Source organism: Myotis yumanensis, unplaced genomic scaffold, assembly GCF_028538775.1.
Source record: "Myotis yumanensis isolate MYYU_CA2020_CCGP unplaced genomic scaffold, mMyoYum1.0.hap1 SCAF_5, whole genome shotgun sequence".
Taxonomy (NCBI): Eukaryota; Metazoa; Chordata; class Mammalia; order Chiroptera; family Vespertilionidae; genus Myotis; species Myotis yumanensis.
Window position 1 is genome coordinate 17,851,630 of NW_027223756.1, and position 24,240 is coordinate 17,875,869.

At 47.2% G+C, this 24,240-nt stretch overlaps 1 protein-coding gene across 1 annotated transcript; it reads left to right on the forward strand.

Moving 5' to 3' along the window:
* Positions 1-813: 813 nt before the first annotated feature.
* FAXDC2 (fatty acid hydroxylase domain containing 2) lies at positions 814-24,039 on the forward strand. Its single transcript, XM_070414542.1, has 9 exons — positions 814-968; positions 12,791-12,838; positions 14,788-14,879; positions 14,970-15,073; positions 18,783-18,904; positions 21,207-21,412; positions 21,830-21,935; positions 22,354-22,520; positions 23,496-24,039. The coding sequence occupies exons 2-9, from the start codon at positions 12,791-12,793 to the stop codon at positions 23,647-23,649; spliced, it is 999 nt and encodes a 332-aa protein (XP_070270643.1). The 5' UTR covers positions 814-968; the 3' UTR covers positions 23,650-24,039.
* The last annotated feature ends 201 nt before the right edge of the window (positions 24,040-24,240 follow it).

Genomic DNA, 24,240 nt, shown 5'->3' on the forward strand with positions numbered 1-24,240 from the left:
GGCAGCATGCAGCCATTAAAAAGAATGTGCTATCACTTCAAGGTACTATATGAAACAATTTCCACGTTTGAGTGTTAAAACGAAAAAGCAAGGAGCAGAACTAACACCTGTGTATAAGATTTCTAAAGAAGAGAGGCAGACATGTTTGTATTTACATAAACAAGCCATGGACAGATAGGAAAAAACACTGGGTTGGGGAAAGGGAGTGAAAAAAGACTTTTTCCTGTCCACTCTTCTGCCCCTTTTGTATTTCGTATCAGATGCACATATTGCCTATTCAAAAATAATTTTTAGAAATTTAAAAAAATAAAAGCTCGGTTCCTTTTCAAAGGTGCTCACCCGTTCATGTCATGGATCCTGGATCCTAATTTCACCTGTTTCAATCAACATGTGAACCTCACCTCTCCAGGCACTCCTTCCAGACTCATTAGTATAAGCACATGCACCTCTTCTCCCTTGCCTGCCCTCCCCAGCAATAACAAAAGAGAGAGAGAATGAGCTTCTCTGCTCCATGTAACCTTTTTATCTACTTGGACTGCCTGCCTTCTGCTTTCCACATCCCTTACTGAAACTGCCTCCTATGGGACAGCAACATTTCCTTAAGTTGAGGAAGATGAAGAAAGTTTTCAAAAAGAAAACAAAAGCCCAAAGTTTGGCCAAGTGCCCTCTTTCAAGCTCCTGCCTGAACTGCCCATCTCCTCTGGGATTTAAGGAGGTGTTCTTTGGCAAGGAGAGCACTTTTTGTCTCCAGTCCACACAGACCAGACTTTTTTCTCTTGTCACGTGCCTGGCTCAAGCCAGTGGGCTGCTGTGTAACGTGATCTCCAAAGCCAGCCTCCTGACTCACTCCAGTAACAAAACAGGGTTAGGCGACTGCAGCCGCCTGGGCAGGGGCTGAAGGGGAAGAGAAAGCAGCCCTGAGCTGTGGCCGGGACATTGGAGGAGCTGGGAGGCAGCCCACTGCAGAGGTGAGTGGGAACTGCTGGGGAGGGAAGCTCTTTGCCAAAGTCAAGACCAGTCCAAGTTCATTTAAAGAAAAGGAGAGCCCACCCGAGCCGGTATGCGCAGTGGATAGAGCGCCGGCCTGCAGATTGAAGGGTCCCAGGTTTGATTCCAGTCAAGGACACTTGCCTGGGTTGCAGGACCCCCAGTAGGGGGCGCGCAGGAGGCAACCAATCAATGACTCATCATTGATGTTTCTATCTCTCTCCCTTTCCCTTCCTCTCTGAAATCAATAAAAAAATATATTTAAAAAAAAAAGTGGGGGGAGGAAAAGGCAAGCCCTGACCAGTGTGGCTCAGTTGGTTGGAGCGTCGTCCCATACACCAAAAAGGTTGCAGATTCGATTCCTGGTTAGGGCATATACCTAGGTTTCAGGTTCCATCCCATTTGGAGTATATAGGGGAGGCAACCAATTGAGATCAATGATCTCTCTCTCATATCAATGTTTTTCTCTCTCTGTATTCCTCTCTAAAAATCAATAAAAACATAGCCTCAAGTGAGAATTTAAAGAAAAAAAAAGGCAAAATACATTCTCACATCTGGCACCTCCTGTCCTCTCCACTCAAGATCTGTGTCTGAACAATGTCCCAGAATGTTTTCTTCCCTCCTTCCTTCCTTCTTTATAATTAAATAATTTTTAAAATGTTTGATTGAGGCAAGATTGGTTTATAACATTATGTTTCAGGTGTGCAACATTATACTTCAACATCTGTATATACTGCATCATGCTCACCTCAAAAGTCCAGCTTCCACCCATCACCATGCAGTTGACCCCCTTTCCGTTTTGCCCTTCCTCCACCCCCTTCCCCTCGGGTAACCACCATCTGTTGTCTGCCTCTGTAAGTTTGCTTTTCGTTTGTTTTGTTGTTGTTTGCTCATTTGGTTTTGTTTTTATAGCCCATATATGAGTGAAATCATATGGTGTTTGTCTTTTTCTATCTGACTTCTTTTACTTAGTGTAATTCTTTTAAGGTCCATCCATGTTGTCATAAATGGCAGGATTTCACTTCTTTTATGGCTGATTAATATATAGTATATAGGCCACACTTTATCTTTAGTTGTCAATGGGCACTTAAGTTATTTCCCTATCTTTTAGAAAAATTTTTAATTTATTGATTTTAGAGAGAGGAAAGAGAGAGATCGAGAGAAACATTGATGAGTTGTTCCACTTATTTATGCATTCATTGGTTGATTCTTGTATGTGCCCTGACCGGGGATCAAACTCACAACCTTGGTGTTTGGAGACAACCAACTGAACTACCCAGCCAGGGCTATTTCCATATCTTGACTATTGTAAATAATGCTGCAATGAACATAGGTGTGCAAATATCATTTCAAATTAGTATTTCATATTCTCCAGGTAAATACACAGAAGAGAAATAGCTGGGTCATATGGTAATTTGAGGCATCTTCATACTGTTTTCCATAGCGGCTGCACTAATTTACAATCCCGCCAGCAGCAGTGCACAAACATTCTCTGTTCTCTGCATCATCACCAACATTTGTTATTTCTTGTCTTTTTGGTGATAGCCATTCCAAGAGCTGTGAGGTGATTCTCATTGTGGTTTTGATTTTCATTTCCCTAATAATTAATGATGTTGAACATCTTTTCATGTGCCTGTTGGCTATCTGTATGTCTTCTTTGCAAAAATGCCTATTCAGATCCCTTGCCCTTTTTTAAAATACTTTTTTATTGATTTCAGAGAAGAAGGAAAAGGGAGAGAGATAGAAACATCAATGATGAGAGAGAATCATTGATTGGCTGCCTCCTGCATGCCCCCTACTGGGGATCAAGCCCACAATCCAGGCATGTGCCCTTGACTGGAATCAAACCCAGGACCCTTCAGTCTGCAAGCCAATGCTCTATCCACTGAGCCAAACCAGCCAGGTCTCCTTGCCCATTTTTTTTTTTTACTGGGTTTTTTGGTTGTTGTTGAGATGTTTGAATTCTTATATATTTTTATATTAACTGCTTATCAGGTATATGATTTGCAAATATCTTTTCCCATTCTGTAGGCTGCCTTTTCACTTTGTTGTTGGTTTTCTTTGCTGTACAAACGCTTTTTAGTTTGATGTAGTCCCATTTGTTTATTTTTGCTTTTGTTTCCCTTGCCATTGGAATTAAATCCACAAAAACATCACTAAGTGATGTCCAGAAACTTAGCATCTGTGTTCTTCCAAGTGTTTTATGGTTTCAGGTATGACATTCAAGGCTTTCATCCATTTTGAGGTAATTTTTGAGGATGGCTGAAAGGCAGTCGTCTAGTTTCATTCTTCTGCATGTGGCTGCTGGGACATTTGCTTAGTGCTAATGTCTGCGTCCTCTGCCTCTATTTGTACCATCTACCTCCTCTGTAGTCTTGTTTTGGCAGCAACTGACCAGTAATTCTGTCCTACGGATTTGGGTTTGGCTTCTAGACCATGTTTAGGAGAAACTCCCAAGTCAGAACTCAAAAGAGGAAAATCTAACTGGAAGAGACTGGCAGGAAGCAACTGCGGTCGAATTGCTCCTCTCTAACCTGCCAGAGTCACCCAGAGGGACAGGGCCGATGACAACAGTCTTAAAATCTAAAGGCCCAACCATATCAAAGCTGTTTTGATGCCACATACTGAAATTCATCAACCATGGCTCGGTTTTAGAATTGCTAGTGGCCTGGAAGGACTAGGGCAGGCACTACCTGTCTGTGCTCTCCCAAGAACACGTGCAGCCAGGCAAAGTGTTTAGGAAGCCTGGCTTTTGCCAGAAACCATGCGGAGTCAGAACAAGTCAGTTCTGTTATCTAGGCTTAACACGGTTTCTGACTGAGAGGACTATGGTTACTGTGTAGGCGGGAGTGAACAGCAGGCCCGGGATTTGGGGGTTCTCTTCCAGGCCTTTGGGACTTGGCAAGCAAGACAAGAGAGACAAGATGCCGGCCGGCCTGCGGGCTGCCTCAGTTTCGTGTGCAATTCCAACCGAATGTCTCTGGTTGGGATAGGAAGGTGCAATTCAGTTTGGTAAAACAGAAATGCTCTGAGCAGCAACTTCTGGCCTTAGGAAGGAAAATCATTAGTACAGGGAAAGGTCCTGAGATCTCCAATAGCAAATGTTGGACACCTTCTGAGTGCAAAGAAGCAATACTTTTCATTCATTTCTCCTTCTTTTATTTATTCAACACCTACTTCCCGGGTACGTGCTGCAGGCTGCACCTGTGCTTGGTGCTGTGGATACAGTAAACACGACGGGCAGGCGTTCAGCCTCCCCGGCGTGCAGTCGGTGGGCAGTAATGGCTAAAACTGTCCAGAGGGAGTTGTTTTGTCTCAGAGTTTGGCCTTTCCCTTCATGCATTTCATCATCTTGAATGAATATCTTTTTCCTTAAAAGCCTCGCTTAGGCCCAGACCATGGTTATAGCAGCTCCTGAAAACCCTCTTCACCAGAGACTTTAAGCGGTGTAATCGCATTTCAGGTCAATCTCAGCCCTGGAAGCCCATTGTTGGGCTTGTGCTAAGAATGCAAACAGCCGCCCTGACCGGTTTGGCTCAGTGGATAGAGCATCGCCCTGTGGACTGAAGGGTCCCAGGTTCGATTCCAGTCAAGGGCATGTACCTTGGTTGCGGGCACATCCCCAGTAGGTGGTGTGCAGGAGGCAGCTGATTGATGTTTCTCTCTCATCGATGTTTCTAACTCTCTATCCCTCTCCCTTCCTCTCTGTGAAAAATCAATAAAATAAATTTTTAAAAAATGCAAGCAGCCTGAAATAATGCCAGGAGTCCCAGTCTCCAGGTCAGCAGCCCCCTCCTCCTCCCCCCCCTGGTGTCATTTCCTTCTTACGAAACACAAATTTGTGCTATTCCAAAATCACATGTAGCACTACGCAAAGTGTGCGGAGGCCTGCATTTTGCCAGAAACTGTGAAGTTCCAAACAAGTCAGTTCTGCTGTGTGGGCCTGTCTCCTTAGCTATAGAAAGGTGATCCGCAAGGTCTTTTTTCTCTCTCTCTGTTTCCTCTAAGGTAAATAATTGTAATAATTTCACAAGATGTACACAAAAAACCTTGCCCTTTCACATAGATATAACAAATCTCAATACCTATGAAATGGGAACAGTTATTAACCATGCAGAATATCAGGAACCTAGGATCTGGATGAATCAGGATACAGATAGACAAAACTAAACTCTCTCTACTCCTCCCACCCTCACCCCATCCCTGCCCTGTGTTCAGATCCCTGAGGTCATGGACGTCAGTTGCAGCCTCTCTGTGTCCTTTATCTAGATTGGGGGATTCTGCAGTAAAAAGCTTGTACAATTAGAATCATCTGCTTTTGAAAGAACCACACTAAAAAGTACCTAATTTGGATAATCTCACAATACATATCCAATTCCCTTTAAGGGGAATCAATTCATTGTTATCAGAATACTTATTTTTAGTGCATTTCATTTCTTTCTCTTCCCTGAATGAATTCTCATTATAAATCCTATTTCATAATCTCCTCCAATATACTTTATCATTTGGAAAATCAAAGTTATATAGTGTTACTTTATTAAATAGGGCACAAAGCACGTCTACACACAATATCTAATACACTGTTCATGGCTAAGAGGGACTGATCTCATTCCTTTGTGTCCCTTTAAAATCCTGATGCCTACCCCACATTCACTCACATCAGCATTTTGTATACTTTTTGCAGACTCCGTTGGTATAATGAGCACTGAATCTAAATAACTGTGTGATTTGAAGTTGAATGCTGAATATCTCTAGGCCTCCTTTTCTTCAGATGGAAAATGGGGGCATTAGAATAAATGAGCTTAAGACAACTTCTAGTTCTTAGATGAGGGAATCTGAAAGAATTTAAAAAGTAGAGAAAAAGTCAGAGAGGAAACAATAAAAATGTGATTATAGTACCTTAAGATATTAAATATTTAATAATTGTTGTTGATTTCGTTTTCCAAAGTTTCTAACTCGAGCACTACCATTGGCCAACAATATTAAGGAACTTCTCTGCCCACTGTGAGGTCTCCCCTAGAATCTTTCTGACTGACTCTGTTCACTTAAAACTGAAAGCATGTCTGCAGACAGGTAGGGAGGTACGGAAAACAAGCTGCCTCGGCATAAAATATTCAGCAGAATGATAGGATTGCGTAGCTCAGAAGAGTCCCGACCTAGCTAAGGTTCTTGGGAAATAGCCTGTGGGCTATTGGCTTCGCCAGAGAACAAATGTCAGGTTAGGAAATACTCTGTGGCTGGCTTCTGATGGTATCAGATGTCAAGAGATAATCGCTGTGACTCCTGCAGCCAAGTGGGCCTTCCACCATCAGAAGATAAGCAGTCACTTTCCCTCTGGCCAGAAGGTTTGGGCGGAGCAGAGGGTTCCAAGGTCAAATTGATATCTTAGCCCCTAATCACTCCATCTCAGCAACACTCAGTTTTCATAACATGGACTTGACGAGCATCCACACCCTGCCTTGTGACATCAACCAGAGCTGCTGCCCCCTCCTCCCAGGGTGAAGGTCTTAGTGTACTTGCACCATTCTAGTCTCTCTTAGGTTTTGTTCTTAATTTTAATATGTGATCCTGTTTATTTATACTTAGTCCTCAGCTTCCGTTTCAAAAGTCCATTTCAAAAGAAGTTGTGATAGCTTACAATAAAAGCTATATATATATATACCAGAACTGCAAATAAATAAAAACTGATTGGAAACCATCAGGCACTCAATAACTACCTTTCATATTGCTTTGAGGCGGGTGGGAAGGCGTTGGGTTCCATAGAGAAAAGAACCACTTGCTTTGCTGCTAATCTTCGCTTTCAGCTTTTCAGACAACTTAAAATTGTTAACAAAAAGAAGGCGGGAGAAGGGGAAGAGGGAAAAGGAGGGGGATGGTAAGGAATAGAAGGAAGAAGAAGAAAACTATTGCATTGGCTCTTAATCATCATAGTTACCTTCCACAATCTAATGAAAGCCGTGGATCCTTCCACCCTGAAAAATGAACACAGGAAAACTGGCATACAATTTCAAGGGTGAGAAAGACTTCTCAACGCCCTCCAGGAATCGAAAGTAATCTTGATTTAGAGTAAAGGGAGCGCAAATTACTATACAACTCTTCAGTAAAATGTTTCCTATGAATGGGCACTACATTCGTTTAAAAATGTTTAAATGTTTCCTTAATTTCCTGAGCAGGTAAAATATACTCATGGCACAGAATTCAAAATGGTAAAAAGATAGGCTTGCTTCTGCCCTGTCCCTCAGCTGCCCAGTTCGCCTCACCAGAAGCCACCATTGTTCTTCCAGTGCTAGTCTAATATTACGTGTATTATTTTATACGGACATAAACAGCATACAAATACACTCATGCACGGTTGCATATGTTCCACACATTGCTTTTTTCACTTAATATTTCTGAAGAGCACACACAAAACTGCCTTATTTCTTCCATGGCTTCAGAATGTATCATTACTGGATGTACTCTAATTTATTTAACCAATCCTCTTGTTAACGTAAAAAAACCATTGAAACCTGTAAAGAATTTTTGTGAGTTTATTTGAGCCAAACTGTCGACATATGCCGGGAAGCAGAACCTCAACGAATTGAGATAATGCTCCGGAGAATGGGAGAATGGTGGGGTTACATCTGCATTTATACATTGCAATCAAAGGAGGAACATAGGTGGGTTACATGAAATTCATTGGTGATAGATTAAGGAGGAGAGATAAGCAAAGCAGGGAAATCCCTGGGATTGGATAAAAAGTAAAATGATGGACACAGCCCTGACTGGTTTGGCTCAGTGGATAGAGCATTGGCCTGCGGACTCAAGGGTCCCGGGTTTGATTCCAGTCAAGGGCATCTACCTTGGTTACAGGCACATCCCAGGTGGGGGGGTATGCAGGAGACAGCTGATCGATGTTTCTAACTCTCTATCCCTCTCCCTTCCTCTCTGTAAAAAATCAATAAAATATATTAAAAAAAAATGATGGACACATACTTAGGTGGGTGCAAGAACAATTAACATGACGATGAAGGAATTTGTGGTATCTGTCCTGGGGCCCAGCACATTTGGTTGTGCCCCAGGGGCTCCAGATAAAGGGAAGTCACAAGTTACCCAGACATTTCAAGGGTATGTTATTATAGATGCAAAAAGACAGATAGGCTCAGTTAAGGTAAAGGTTGACCTTGTCAGTGAAGATACTGGCCTAGGACGTAACTGCTTTTAGTTGAAGTTTAATTTCAGACCATCCTTTGTGGTTACTTTAGGTCTCCAAGTTTGCAAGGCTGCCATGCAGGCCTCCCCTGAGCTTGTCAGGTCAGCATGTGGCCCCTTTCGTCCACACTCTCTTGATGGAATTTTTTTTTAAATATATTTTATTGATTTTTTACAGAGAGGAAGGGAGAGAGATAGAGAGTTAGAAACATCGATGGGAGAGAAACATCGATCAGTCGCCTCCTGCACATCTCCCACTGGGGATGTGCCCGCAACCCAGGTACATGCCCTTGACCGGAATCGAACCCGGGACCTTTCAGTCCACAGGCCAATGCTCTATCCACTGAGCCAAACCGGTTTCGGCTCTCTTGATGGAATTTAAGTTGTTTCCAATCTCTAGCCATTAAAAACAATTTCACAATAAACACCTTGCACATACATTTTTATATAACCTATAATAATCTATAATAATAAAAGCATAATGTGCTAATTAGACTGGACGTCCTTCCTGACAACCTTCTGGACAAAGCCAGGGCTACGAGGGAAGTCTGGGTCCTGGGTGCCAGAGGGAAGCTGGTGCCGGCAGCTGGGGAAAGGAAGGCCTACTCTTGCACGCATTTTGTGCATCGGGCCTCTAGTTAGATTATATAAATAGAAAAAAAAATCCGAAGAAGTATAATTGAGCATTAAATTTAACTCTGAGCTCTCTGGCAGCCAAAGCAAAACGGGTGATGGTGGGTTTTGGCCAGGTGGTTCAGTTGATTAGTGTCGTCCCAATATGCCAAGGTTGGGGGTTTGATCCAATGCCAGGGCACATACAAGAAGCAACCAACATTCCCTAACCGGTTTGGCTCAGTGGATAAAGCATCAGCCTGCGGACTCAAGGGTCCCAGGTTCGATTCCGGTCAAGGGCATGTACCTTGGTTGCGGGCACATACCCAGTAGGGAGTGTGCAGGAGGCAGCTGATCAATGTTTCTCTCTCATTGATGTTTCTAACTCTCTATCCCTCTCCCTTCCTCTCTGTAAAAAATCAACAAAATATATATTTTTTTTTTAAAAAAGCAACCAACGAATGCATAAATAAGCAGAACAACAAATCAATGTTTCTGTCTTTCCCTCATAAAAAAAAAAAAGGGTGTTGGTGGAGGACTGCCTATTTCTTTTTTCATTCCACAAGAAAGCATACCACTTCTTCCAAAGAGAAAAACTTACATGCACTAGTTTCTTTGGGGGAACTAAATAATGGAATAAGGAAGATCTTCAATTGCAGTTTTTATATTCATATGGCAGATTCTACATCTCTCTTGCTTTAAAAAGAAAAAAAAAGTAGGGTCTAAAACCCAATCTGGGAGGGAAAGGTTCAGTGTTGAGATTTGAAACCGTGTCTCCCAGAGCACAGAGAAAGCCTGTATACGGCCCTTTTAAAAGATTTCTGAGGTGTGCCAGGTCTCTTCTCCTGCCCTACTCAGCATTTTCTCAGCTGCGGCCCAGACCTCGAGCCTAGTGCTTTCTTATGGACTTTGGAATAATGGGTTGATGCATCTAGATAGGGGCTCCAGGGCTCCTTGCAGAGTAATTTCTCCATAAATAATCTCAGAAGGATTAGAGGAGCTTCTACAAGATCAAAGGTCATGTCTTAGTTGTTTCGAAAGCTCTTATTGAAGATAGTGGTGATAAGACGCTGGGAAAAGGCTAGAAATGAGTCTGACTTGTAAATGAAGTTCCCATGGCGTGGCATAGCCAAGAGAGTCCTGGAAGCTTAAGACAGACAGACAGACAGACAATCTCCTCAGCTTCCTGCCCAAACAGGATGCTCACCTCAACAGGATCAACAGAGCCGTTCCCACTCCCAGCAAGCCCTGAGGGGGAAACCACGTGGTGTGAATGTTCTACCTGCAGATGGTTTGCACACGTTCATTCTCCAGGTCTTTCCCAACTTGGTGTTTCCTTTAATATTTACAAACTTATTATGAAGACATTTGAGAGGCTGATCCCCACAGGTGCCTAGCACTGTCTTCCTCATGCCTACTGGTCTGTGCTTCGGGGGCTCCAGGCAGCAGGCAGACGGCAGGATTGAAAGTGATCTGCCTCACTCATCCCAGAATCCTGTCGCTGCGCGAAGTGTGGCTTGTCTGAACGGGGCCTTGTCCACCGTGACGATGTGGGCCAGACTCTGGATCGGGCCAACCAGAAATGCTCTGGACAGTGGAGGTGGAGAAAAGTCGTTATTCAAAGGAGACTTCTCTTACCCAGCCATTAGGGCTCAGTGGTTGAGTGTCAACCTCAGAACCAGAGGGAGAGAGAGAGAAACCTCAATGATGAGAGAGAATCATTGATCAGCTGCCTCCTGCACACCCCATACCGGGGATCGAGCCCACAACCAGGGTATGTGCCCTGACCAAGAACTGAACTGGAGAGTTCTCGGTGCCCAGGACAATCAACGCCCGGCCAACAGAGCCACACTGGCCAGGGCTCTTTCGTTGGTTTTCTTTTTTTTTTTTTTTTTTTTTTTTTTTTAAATATATTTTATTGATTTTCCACAGAGAGGAAGGGAGAGGGACAGAGAGCCAGAAACATCGATGAGAGAGAAACATCGATCAGCTGCCTCCTGCACATCCCCCACTGGGGATGTGCCCGCAACCAAGATACATGCCCTCGACCGGAACCGAACCCGGGACCCTCCAGTCCGCAGGCGGACGCTCCATCCACTGAGCCAAACCGGCCAGGGCTCTTTCGTTGGTTTTCATGAAAACTCACAGGGAGGCAGAACTCCACAGCTACAAGCCACAACAGGTCCCCCTGCTATCTTCCAGGCCACAGAAGGAGCTGGAGGAGGGAGCAAAAGCAGGCCCAGGTGGGGCTGGGTTGGGGTGGGGGGCTCAGGTGGGAGTTGGGCCAACACTGGCCAAACATTCAGGTGCCTTTTCTTAAATCAGATGCTATCTCCCTGGCTGGGCATCACTGTCCCAGCACTTCTCCCTGACAGGCTTCTCTCTGAGCTGCCTGCATCCCTCCTGCCAGCCTGTGTTCACCGTGGAGATGGTGAGAGCCTGCCTGGCACCTCCTCTGCTGTCCTAACTTTCTAAGTCACCATTCTCTCTTCCTTCCTGCCGCCTAAGTAACATAAGAAATGTGGATCAAGGGAAGTGGTTTCCTGAGGTCCTAGCTGGTGAACATGCATCTAGGACAGTGGTTCTCAACCTTCCTAATGTCGCAACCCTTTAATACAGTTCCTCATGTTGTGGTGACCCCCAACCATAAAATTATTTTCGTTGCTAATTCATAACTGTAATTTTGCTACTGTTATGAATGGTAGTATGAATATCTGATATGCAGGATGTATTTAGGCGACCCCTGTGAAAGGGTCGTTCGACCCCCAAAGGGGTCGTGACGCACAAGTTGAGAACCGCTGCTCTAGGATAATAAAACCAGGTACCATCATCAAACACGGAAGAATGAAATGTCCTTAGAGATATGGGAAGCAGGACCCCGATCTTGGCTTTGTCATCTGTAAACTCTGAGAGGTCCCCTAGCCTCCTTTGACGAGGTTCCTTCATCCTGGTCACATGGTGGGACCAGGTGATCTCTCATGTGCCTCTTCAACCAGGTTATGACACTATTCAATAGGGACAATGACAAGTGTTGTGAGGCCCTGACCAGGTGGCTCAGGCGTTGGGAGTGTCTCCCGGTACACCTAAAGGTGGTGGGTTCAATCCCCGGTCAGGGTGCATATGGATGCTTCTCTCTCACATCTCTCGAAGCAGAGATCACATGGCTGAAAGACACTGGTGTTATTCCCATTTTATAGCTAAGGAAACCAAGGCTCAGATAGGATAACTGACCAAGGTCACAAGAACTAGGAAGTGCTGGCTACAACTGAGATGTGACCCTGAGAAAAGTATAAGATGTCAAGGCTGTCTTAACGATTTCTGTGTATAAGTTCACCTACTGTTTGAATCACAGTTGAACAGCTTACAGAATGCTTCACTGTTATTCATTGTGACAAAGCCCGCCCATGTGTGGTAACCTGACTTCCCAGATGTTGAGGAAGCTGTCCAAGTGAGTCAGAGCCCTGGCCGCAGCCCTGGCTCCTAGGGTCATTGGCAGATAAGGACAGAGATTTCTTCTGGATGAGAGAGAGTCACACTGAGGCAGAGAGTGAAGCTACTCTAAAAGAAGGATTTGTCACAGCCCATATCTGAGAAAGCCTGTTCCAGGCCAAGTCCCATTGGCAACCCCCTGGTTCATACTACCGGTGCCCAGAGCGACCTTGTAAAACTTTTTTTTAACTTATTGATTTGAGAGAGAGAGGAAGGATGGAGAAAGAGAGACATCAATTTGTTGTTCTGCTTATTTATGCATTAATTGTTTAATTCTTGTATGTGCCCTGACCGGTTATCCAACCCACAACCTTGGCTTATTGGGATGGTGTTCTAACCAACTGAGCTACCCGGCCAAAGCCCAGAGCAACTTTTTAAAACTCCCCAGGTGCTTTTAATGAGTGGCCAGCATTAGAAATCACCGCTAGCCATTCCCCTGACTTTCCCATTCCCTGCTCCCTTGGCTGCACGTGAAGTGACATCCAGGCCCACCTGTGCTTTCTTATTGCAGATGAAGGGGGAAGCTGGACGTCGGCGCCATGACGAGAAGCCGAAGCAGGTAAACGCCAGCACCCACCCACCACACTGGTGAGGAAGCAGCCAGTGGCCCTCTCCATCCCCGCACTTGCTCATATCTGATGTCTCCCGAGGTTTAGGGGGAACTGACACATTGGCCATGAGCTCATTTCAGTAGCTGAGCCAAGAGCAAGCACTTGACTGCAAGCTTCCTTATAAGCAAAGCCCCTTTGCCTGCCCGAGGGAACAGCCAGCCCCATAGCTGCCCTCCCGTTGTCTCTTGGCCCTTAGAATGTCCCGTGTCTCAGGCCTGTGCAACCACCCTCTCTAGAACCGCTCTGGGGACGAGAGAGGCCCACTGGGGACTGGAAACGCGAACTGGGAACCAGCTCTCGACCCAGCGAACTTCAGCACCACATGCTTCTGTTTATCGTCCCTCCACTTGGGCTGCTGGAGAGAGAAACCGCCACAATCCCTGGGAAAAAACACCTAATCCTGAATGTGAAATTGAGGTTTTCAGTTTGACTTTAGCTTGATTTGATTAAACTCAAATGAACAATTCCTAGCGAGTCTGGAGACGTTCATGAGAAGGGTCCTCCGAGTCCTAGAGAAGGAATCATTGCAAAAGCCCAGGCAACCCTTCTGACGAGCTCGGGGTGACCTCGCAATGAGCACCTGCGAGCTCGGGTGACCTTGCAATGAACACCTGCGCTAAAGAACAAGTCCTTCTGGTCCTGTGGGCCCAGCCCTCGCGGAGGGAGAGGGCGAGGGAGCGCGAGGAAAGCTTACTTCCAGAGCTCAAGACCCTGATGAGCACTGGCCCTTGAACTCTTCACTGGCCCTGGACAATGACCTGTTTTGTTTGTTTGTTTTTTGGTCTTTTGATCAAAGGTGGGATGGGTAAGGGGAGAAGAAATGATTCAGTGCAGACTCAACTTGCTCTGAATGGATCAATCAAAACAATCTGCTCCTTTAGATCCAAAAGTCTGAATGAAAACAAAGTGTCCTATTCGACCCTCCCTCCCCCACAGCACCCCCTGACCCTTGGTGGGTGGCCCAGCTCACACAGTGCCGATGGCCCAGGCGCTCAGGGCCCAGCTCCTCAGTTCTCCCCACGGAAGATCTGAGCAGACGCCTCTGGGCTTAGCAGCATGGCACGTGAGGGATGTCTGTAATCCTGTCCTCGGTGCAGGAGAAACTGACTCACCTGGCGCCAGTGCTCCTCCTCTCCAAGTCTGGGACCCTCTTGTGTGCGCACCAGGCTTGCCATGATCCCTGCGTTGGCCTCTGGAGGACCCAGTGACTGCCAGTGGTGTGCTCTTTGCCCCTAGAACTGCCCATTGTCCTGTCCAGCTGGCAACCTTGGCTAGTCTTGCTGGAAGGACGAGGGGTTAAGAGTCAGAACATATGTTCACTTACTCTTTTCTTCCAGGGCAAGCGGGGTGACGGGATGGGAAGCTAGGCCCTGGCACAGTGAAGTCCCGGTGTCCTCACTAAGAGTTCTGCAGGGCCTTCTGGGATGACCCTCCTGGCCTGGGTATTGGCTGGGGAGCGATTAAAAACCTGGAGGCCCAGCCTCCGCCCGGGAGGATCTTGTGTAACTGGGTTGGGAGGGGCCTAGAATTTTTAAAGGGCTCCCAGGTGACTCCCATGCCTACATAATGGGCATCTCTGTTCCACGGGAGGACTGGTGACAAAAGCCCACAGCTGTTGGAAGGCTCGCCTGCCTTTCTCTGGGTGACAGGATCGCCTGCCAGTTTCTCTGCCGTCAGGTTGGTTCCCTCCCCGCCTTCCCCCCAACCTTGAGCTCTAATTTTCATAAACACACCCATATACAGCGCAGGGCTCTTGATAAGGATGAGCCTCTCCTAGAAAGTGGGAAAAGGTCGGTGGTGCTGGCGTGGTGGAGATTCTGCTCACTCCTGCCAGCTTCAGCAGCGGGCTGTGTGGGCGCAGGCTTGCCGGGCCCTGACGCTGTCTTGCCCTCCCCAGGAGGGGCACATCTGGGGCTCCATGAGGAGGACAGCCTTCATCCTGGGCTCCGGCCTTCTCTTGCTGGTGGCCTTCTGGAACTCCCTCACGTGGTGAGTGTGTCCGACCTGAGGGCAGGTGGTGGGGGTCTGGGGTGAGAGCGCCCACCAGTCTTCACCCAGGAACCTAATTTTTCCCCCAAGGCATCTTCAGAGATTTTGGGGTGCTTCTGGCCACTTCTGGCAAGCCCAGTGGGAGAGGCTGCTGCTCACCTTCGAAGGGAAGGAGTGGGTCCTCTTCGTGACAGGTGAGCTTCCCAGACCACCGGCCCCGAGCGCTTGGCTTCACGACTATCGTTCCTTTTCCGATGGTCTTGTTCTCTACTTTGGGACTTCTCAGCTCATTATTACGAGGAATAAGGACTTAAGTTTAAGTCAGTGGTAACCCCCAAGAGAGCTCAGCTTTCGGGGAATCTGGAATGGATGTCCACAGATATCTAACAAGAGACCTCCGTCTCCCCGAAAATAGGAGAAAGAGTTTGTGTGAAAATGAAGGCATATTCAGAGCAATACTCCTGCGTTTAGATGTCAGACAGCTTCTCCATGTCATGTGAGGCTGTGTCCTTGTACTTGGTGCCATCTAGCTTGGGGCTGGAGAGCAAGCCTCACTCAAATATTTACTGACAGTGTGAATGACTCAAAACAAGCCTGAGGAAACACTGTGGAAGGAAAAGCCATGTCAGCGATTTACAACAGCATTATCAACAATAGTGAATGTCCTCGTCCAATCAAATAAGACTTATTCATGTTCCTCTGTGCCAAACTTGTATGGAAGATGGAGAGATATTTAAGATACAGTGTTGCTCTACCCCATCAAAAACCTCCCTCACAGCCTAGAAAGGGGAGATAAAAAAGTCTCAGTTGTCACAAAGCGAAAGTATAAATAAAATGTCCCTTGTTTTCATCTGAAAATGGGCTGGATGTTAACTGTGACTGGTTCAAAGGGATCCTAAGCAGCCATTGAAAAGAACAGTGTGGGCTGCAAATGTCCGTAGGGAAAATGGTGGGAAAACATTTCACGTGTTTCTGTTAAAATGACGAGAACCCAGCTATCACCTTGGCAATAAGCAAACATCAGACAGAAAATATTTGCAATTGTAAATGCTAGAGCTAAGAAAGTTCAAGATCACCTCTTGTGGTTTTCATTCTGTATTCCTCAAGGAGCCCTTGGACTTCAAACAGGCAGCCCCCCTGATGGAGGGCCCACCAGGCAACCACCAACCCAGCATTTTTTTTTTCTAAAATAAAAGACTTGGTCATTAAAAATAAAGTAAATACATGCTCATTGCTAAAACAAAAATCAGACAATTTGAATAGTCATAAAGAAGGTGAAAAATCACCCATTCTCCCATATCCAAGAAATAACCACTCTTAAATTAGTAGTATTAATCTCATACATTAGATATATAGTTGAATTTATAAGACATCAAAAATTTTTTTGTTTTAATATTTTTTTTATTGATTTCAGAGAGGAAGGGAGAGGTAGAGATAGAAACATCAGTGGTGAGAGAGATTCATTGATTGGCTGCCTCCTGCGTGGCCCCTACTGGGGATCAAGCCCGCAACCCTGGCATGTACTCTGATTGGGAATTGAACTGTGACCTCCTGGATTATAGGTCAACACTCAACTACTGAGCCACGCCAGCTGGGCAAGACATCAACTTTTTTAAAACTTGTTTTTCATTAGATTGTGGACATCTTTCCATGTCAATTAATAAGACTTACTTAATATTTTAAGCTGCCCAGTGTAGTTCATTTCCTCCTAATGGGCATTTAGGTTGTTTAAATGTTCCGTGATTGTAAAAATGCTGTGGTGCTCCTTAATGTCCTTTTCTCTTTCCCTCTGTCTGTGTCTCTGTGTCTCTCTTTTACTTTTACTGCCAAATTGCCCTCCAGGTTGTTTGTGCCCATCACATGGCCCCTCAGAGCCGGCTAAGTATTTCTCAGGTGTCATCTGCTACAAGGCACTGTGGTTGATGGAGGAAGGATACAGAGACACAGAATTAAGTACAACGTCCTCACCTCTAGATACTGAATTTAAAGGACAAGGCAAAACATGGAAAAGTAAAGTTCGTAGTACAAGGTTAGGTAAAATTGGGGTGGGCAGAGTGCTTGTTCGTTCACAGTAGGACATCAGCAATACTTAGAATGACTTCGTGGAAAAGTGGGATGTGGAGCAAAAAGCTGTATCTAAAGTTTAAGTCTTGGACATCATTTTCTAATATAACCTACACGACATCAGTGCTGTTGGATGGTGATAGGTGGGGTGGCCATATAACATAGGGGGGTTTCAAAGAGGACGTGAGAGTGAATGAGGTCTTATTAATTATGCTGGAATGACAGATGTCAATTAAAATTGTCCTGGACAAACTGGGATGCATGGCCATCCTGGTCTTAGGCATTCTTTTTAAAAAAAATAATATTTCACTGTGTTTTTTTAATTTTTTAAAATTTATTGATCTGAGAGAGGATTGGGGGAGGAAAAGAGAGAGAAATATCCATATGTTGTTCCACTTATTTATTATTGTTTCCTGTGTGTGCCCTGACTGGGGATCAAACCCGCAACCTTGGCATATCAGGATGATGCTCTAACCAACTGAGCTACCGACCAGGGCTTATTCTTAGGTGCTCTGAGAGAAAACAAAGCTCTAGGGTTAAAAAAAAAAAAAAAAAAAAAAAAAGCCCGGGGGAAGGTTGGGTTTGACAAAATCAATCAGGTTTCTTTGCTGCAGGAATTGTCAGAGCCGTGAACACACTAGTCTGGACCCTGAGTCTCCAGGAGAGCAGGCTCTGAAGTCTGAGTAACCACGGTGCCCCTGAGAGAGGGGTTTTCCACGTTAGGAAACGCTGACTGGGCAGACGCCTGAGGTCGCACTGCTCAGTCAGTAGGGTAACAGGGATTAGGTCCTCGATGGACTCCCAGTCCAGTGCTCACTGGGGACCGGACCATACCCTCCTTCCGTTGCTGCTTTCTTCCTTGGAAACAAAGAGTTCATTGGGCCCACACTCCCAAATGTCAACCTAAATTGATTTATATTTTAGAGCAGGGGTCCTCAAACTTTTTAAACAGGGGGCCAGTTCACTGTCCCTCAGACGGTTGGAGTGCCAGACTATAGTTTAAAAAAAAACTATGAACAAATTCCTATGCACACTGCACATATCTTATTTTGAAGTAAAAAAACAAAACGGGAACAAATACAATATTTGTATGTGCATGTGGCCCGTGGGCCATAGTTTGAGGACCCCTGTTTTAGAGTATATAAATGTCTTTAACCACCTAGACCAGTGATGGCGAACCTAATGACACGCCTGTCAGAGGTGACACGCGAACTCATTTTTTTGGTTGATTTTTCTCTGTTAAATGGCATTTAAATATATAAAATAAATATCAAAGATATAAATCTTTGTTTTACTATGGTTGCAAATATCAAAAAATTTCTCTATGTGACACAGCACCAGAGTTAAGTTAGGGTTTTTCAAAATGCTGACATGCCGAGCTCAAAAGGTTCGCCATCACTGGTCTAGATGGTTGTTATCCCTGTAGTAAAACTAAGAAAATAAGTAAAGACACTTCTCTCTCTCTCTCTTTTTTTTAATTGATTTCAGAGAGGAAGGGAGAGGAAGAGAGAGATAGAAACATCAGTGATGAGAGGGAATCATTGACTGGCTGCCTCCTGCACGTTGGACCGAGCCCACAACCCAGGCATGTGCCCTTGACCGGAATCAACCTGGGGCCCTTCGGTCTGCAGGCCGACGCTCTATCCACTGAGCCAAACCGGCTAGGGCTAAAGACACTTCTTAAGTGGCCTGTCCAAGTTCCCCTCAGCTAGTCTGTCACTAAAGGTGACTGACTGTCCACCATGCCGCCTGGGTCACCGTCACGTGCGTAGTCAGTTAACGCACGTGCCATGAGAACCTGAAGTCGCCCTGCTTGTCCCCTCTGCTTTTCAACCTTAGGTGCCACCTACCTGCCTGTCCTGTCATTCTGGACCTTCAACGGGCTCCTACTGGTGGTTGACACCACCGGGAAACCCAACTTCATCTCCCGCTACCGGATTCAGGCTGGCAAGAATGACCCGGTAAGAGTCGCCCCAGCTCCGCCCTGTCACAGCCAGAAAGCAGGGGCTAAAGCCGCGCTCTCAAAATCCTCACCGCTGGCCCAGGAGGGACGGTGGCCAGGGCGAGCCTCTATGTCAAAGCCAGCGCTTGGCCACTGAGAGCCCCTCCTCTGTCAGGTCCTGGGGGTTTCCTCACCCGCACGTTGACAGGCCACGCACTGTCATAACCTTCACGGTTCAGATGAGAAAGCGGAGGCTTTGAGACATGACATGAGCAGAACCACGATCCACACTCAAGCTTTCTGACACCACAGCTCATGCTGCTAACCACAGACCGCATCAGCGCTCAAGAATATCACCTAACCCACAACACCTCGGGCTACAGTGATCGCAGAGCCCACGGGAAGGTGTCGCATGTAGCAGAAGCTGAGGTTCAGAAAGGAGCAGCAACTAGGTCAAGGTCAGACTGTTCCCAGGAAACAGAGCCAGGGCTCCTCTTCCCTGAATCCAGGCCCCACGCTCCCACACTGTGCACATCCTCAGGTAGACACACAAGTAAGAAGGAAGCCCCGGAGGCCATGCAGTCTTTGGCGGATTCCAGAAAGGCCTGCTCCCTCACTTAAGATACCAGAAGCAGATCCTCCAGTGATGCCTGAATGCTGCAGGCAATCATGAGATCCGGCCTGATCTGCTTACTCTCCTGGATAGCGAGTTTCCACCTCTCCTCTTTCCTCCTCTAAGCTCCTGGAGCAGGACAGCCTTGCTTCCTCCTCACTAAGCAGAGGGAAGCTTCCGCAGACTCCAGCACACGCTCTGCCTTCCCCCTGCTTCCTCGGGAGCTCTCCTTGCTCCTGTCACAGCCATCCTCCCAGGAGCTGTGAGCCACAGACAGGACCGCTTGCTCACCCCAGGAAATTGTTCCCTTCTCCCTTCTCTTAAAAAAAAAAATGTTTTATTTATTGATTTATAGGGGGAGAGACAGGAACATCGATTCGTTGTTCCGCTTATTTATACATTCATTGGTTGCTTCTTGTATGTGCCCTGACCAGAGACGGAGCCCACAACTTTGGAGTATCGGGATGATGCTCTTCCCAACTGAGCTACCCGCCAGGGCTCAATGTATCTTCTGTTCCCTTACTTTCCTAGATTATTCCTCTCATGATTATTATCGACATGCTGTAATTTTTTCCATCTTAACACTAAACCAGCCCTGGCAGGGTGGGTCAGTGGGTTGGGGCATCCTCCTGTACACCAAAAGGTCTCGGGTTCGATTCCTAATCAGGGCACATCCCCAGGTTGCTGGTTCGATCCCCAGTCGGGGTGCATATGGGAGGCAACCAATTGATGTTTCTCTCTCTCTCTTCCTCTCTAAAATCAATAAATATATTCTTGGGTGAGGATTTAAAAAAAAAAAAAACCCACCCACAAACCAAACAAAAACCCTTGACCCCGTCTCTACACTCACTACCACTCATTCTTGCTCTCCTTTGCAGCAAAAGTCTTTGTCTGCAGTTTCTACTTCCTCTCTGTCCACTCTTTCCCCCCCAACATTTTGTAATTATGAACAAATGTAGACATATATACAGAAGTAGTACAATAATCACTCATTTACATATCACCAGTTTTAAACATTTTACATTTGCTTCTTCAATATATAAGAGTGTATATATCTGTGCTTCTATAATTTTTTGCTTAAGCATTTGAAAGGTCCAGACATCATAACATTTCACCCTAAGTCCTCAGGCTGCATCTCCCAAAATAACCACAGATCATCACCTCTTGATGACGGAGTACCTGGAAAAGCTGGAGGAAGGGGAAGGCCTCAAGTCTGAGGACCACCATGAACCCAGGCTCACCTTCGGGCAGCAGCCCCTACAGCTTGCAGAGGGGACCCGGGAGGAATCCCTTCTGACCAATCCTAAACCAGCTCATCAGACCCCAGGAAGTGGCCCGTGGTTACGGGGCTATTCCTGGGACCCCCAGTGCTCTGAGGAAGGGAGTGGTTGGGGCTACTGATTCTGGGGAAATGCTGGCTGCCATCAGTGACCTTGGAGAGGATGCTCAGGCAGCCCCACTGTGCTGACAGGTGCAGCACCAGGAAGAAGGCAGGTTCAGGCAGAGACCGAGGCTGCGGGAGAGGCACTGCCAGCTGGTTCCACCCAGGGCGGGGCAGCCGTCAGGGGCTGCCAGCTATGGCCGGACATCACTCCGAGCATCCACCTCTGCATGAGGGCTTCCTGTGAGCAGGTCACAGTGGAGCTTTTCTAGAAGGAAAAGACCTACATCTCATGCTGTCCCTTCTCCCTCCTTCCTCCCCGGGCAGGTGGACCCCGTGAAACTGCGCCAGTCCGTCCGCACGGTTCTGCTCAACCAGCTCCTGATCTCCTTGCCCATCGTGGTCCTCCTCTACCCCACCCTCAAGCTGTGGAGGGACCCCTGCCGCCGAGAGCTGCCCACCTTCCACTGGTTCCTCCTGGAGCTGGCCATCTTCACGCTGATCGAGGAGATCATGTTCTACTACTCACACCGGTGAGTGGCCGCCGGGCACAGCTGGCACCTCACTCTCCACCACTTGCCTGCAAAGCCTCCCACCCAGCAGTTAACAGGGAGACATCTGTCCACAGCTGACAACCGAGACAACCGAGAATGTCCAGAAAAGAAAGCCTCTCCATTCCTGGGGCTTTTCGCATTCACTTCCTTAGTGAACCCTTTCTGGGCATCATCCCCATTTTGCAGCTAATACAGCTGAGGTGGACAGAGGCAAAGTAAGCCACTCCCACTCTTGTGTGCAGCGTAAGAGGTGGGGTCGAACTCAGAGGCAGGTCTGTGTGTTTTCAGCCTTGCTCCACAGACGTAACGCCTGGGGCCTACACCTCTGTTTCTCATGGTCTGTGGTAAAAGGGGGAAGGGAGGGTGGCAGATTATGAACTATGAACTATTTTCCAGGCTCCTTCACCACCCAATGTTCTACAAGAAAATCCATAAGAAACACCATGAGTGGACAGCTCCCATTGGCGTGATCTCGCTCTACGCCCACCCCGTCGAGCATGTGGTGAGTAGAGCTCGCGCCCCAGAACCAAGGGCACAGGCCAGCACCTTCCCTCTGTCTCCTGCAGAGAACCAGACCGCACCGGCCCCTCCCGCTCCCCATTCGTTAAATAACCAGCACTTACCGTTGACTTAGCATATGCCAGGCTATCCTAGATGTCCATTGTAAGTTATCTTTTAATCTTCCCAAGAACCCTTCTAATCCTCATTTTACTAATGAAGACATTGAAGCTCAAACTATTAATAACTTGTCCCAAGATACAAAGGTGAGTGATTCAAGCGAACCAGGGTCTTGAAACTTTCAGATTCTCCAGACCTGAGTCAAGGAAGTCTTCCTGGTACCACCCTGGGGCAAAGGGGACACCCAACTAGGTCCCCTCCATCTCCCTGGGACCCACCTTCCAACAGTCCTTCCCTTGCAGGTCTCCAACATGCTGCCGGCGATGGTGGGGCCCATCGTAATGGGCTCCCACTTGTCCTCCATCATGGTGTGGTTTTCCTTGACTCTCATCGTCACCACCATCTCCCACTGTGGCTACCACCTACCCTTCCTGCCTTCACCTGAATTCCATGACTATCACCATCTCAAGTAAGGCTCCCTTGCCCACTGTGGGTCAGTAACCTCCACCTCTACTTCTGCTAGCAGACACCGGTGTCTCCGTTTACATGTGTCGCTGGTGGAGGCAGAGGGCTGGAGGTGGGGAGAATGACCATGCTGGACCCCAGGCCACCTTGCTCGTTCCTTCTTTCTGATACTTGATCTTCCTGCAACTGGGATTTTAACCTTTATCTAGGTCCTGGCCCCTCTGAGTATGCAATATAAGCTAGGGCACTGAAAAATGCATCCATACATAACCCTGCATGCAGTTCAAGGGGACTTGTGCACTGAAAGCTTCCAGGCTTTCTCCAGTGTGGCCTGGGAGCCCCCTGCACAGAATCACCTGAGATGTGCTTCACAAGTGCAGGCTCTTGGTTTCCACTCTGAATATGCCGAATCAAAGTGTCTAGGGGGAGGGAGGAGCAGGGCTTGGAAATATGCCCTTTTTTTTTTTACATTTGTGCTTGTGTGTTTGTTTTTAATATATATTTTTATTGATTTCAGAGAGGAAGGAAGAGGGAGAGAGAGAAACAATGATGAGAGAGAATCATGGATCGGCTGCCTCCTGCGGGTCCCCCACTGGGGATCGAGCCCACAACGCAGGCATGTGCCCTTGACCATAATCGAACCTTGACCTTTCAATTTGCAGGCCGACATTCTATCCACTGAGCCAAACCAGCTAGGGTGGAAATCTGCATTTTAAAGGGTGTTCCAGGGGGTTCTGATTCAGCCACAGGTCATGACTTGTGTGCATAGCTATCACAATAAGAGCTTTTCAAAGGAAGCTCAGAGATTTCCAGTCTGGGGTGGCCCCAGGCAAGTGTGCCCCATCTCCCCTGGGTTTTCTGATGCAGGTGGTCAGCATGCAGGGGAGGGGTGGGGGGGTAGGAGGGCTTAGAAATGTGGGAGAGGCTGGCACAAATGAGGTCAGCACACAGGTCTCCAGCATCCTCTTCTCTCCTCCAGGTTCAACCAGTGCTATGGGGTGCTGGGGGTGCTGGACCATCTCCACGGGACAGACACCGTGTTCAAGCAGACCAAGGCCTACGAGAGACACATCCTCCTGTTAGGCTTCACCCCACTCTCTGAGAGCATCCCCGACCCCCCAAAGATGGAGTAAGAGAGGGCCTGAGTGCCATCCTGGCTGTCCCCTCAGCAGCAGACTGCTAAGGTGGCCTGAGGCCTCCTGACTGCACCTGGGAACTTACTTCTTCAGCCCGGCACTAAAGATAGCACCGCGAGGGAGGGGGCAGGCTGGCTTTCAGGAAATGCAGGGCCAAGGCTCCCCTGACTGCCCCTTTTGTCCCTCCAGGGGACCAGGAGTTAGCTTAAGGAAGAGGAAGAAACAGCTCCCCACAATGACCAGTCCCTACGGTCCTCTGCTGTGAAAGGAAAGAGGGGCCCGGATGACTGCGTAGGCAAGATGTAGCTAATGACAGGTGGCAGCCACACTGGAGGCTGCGTGGCTCCGGAGAGCCCCTTCTGCTGCTAAGGGCTGGGGGGGGGGGGGGGGGGGCAGAAGAGAGCACTTTCCCCCTTTTCTGTCCCCCAAACTTCTCTCATACCCTACTCAGGCCAGAGCCAGACAGCCTGGCAATAGTGGTAGGGGTCAAGTCCCCTTGCCCCTCCCAAACAGAGTCGGTGACAAAGGCCCCCTTTACCTCTGACCCATTGCAAACAAACGTCAGCCCTCTCTGAAAACAAAAATAAC

Excerpts from the sequence above, each read along its gene's own strand:
- FAXDC2 (XM_070414542.1), top strand. The coding sequence starts at position 12,791 with ATGAAGGGGGAAGCTGGACGTCGGCGCCATGACGAGAAGCCGAAGCAG. Across the intron at positions 14,880-14,969 it reads TTCTGGAACTCCCTCACGTG|GCATCTTCAGAGATTTTGGG; the intron begins GTGAGTGTGTCC and ends TTTTCCCCCAAG. Across the intron at positions 21,413-21,829 it reads ATGTTCTACTACTCACACCG|GCTCCTTCACCACCCAATGT; the intron begins GTGAGTGGCCGC and ends ACTATTTTCCAG.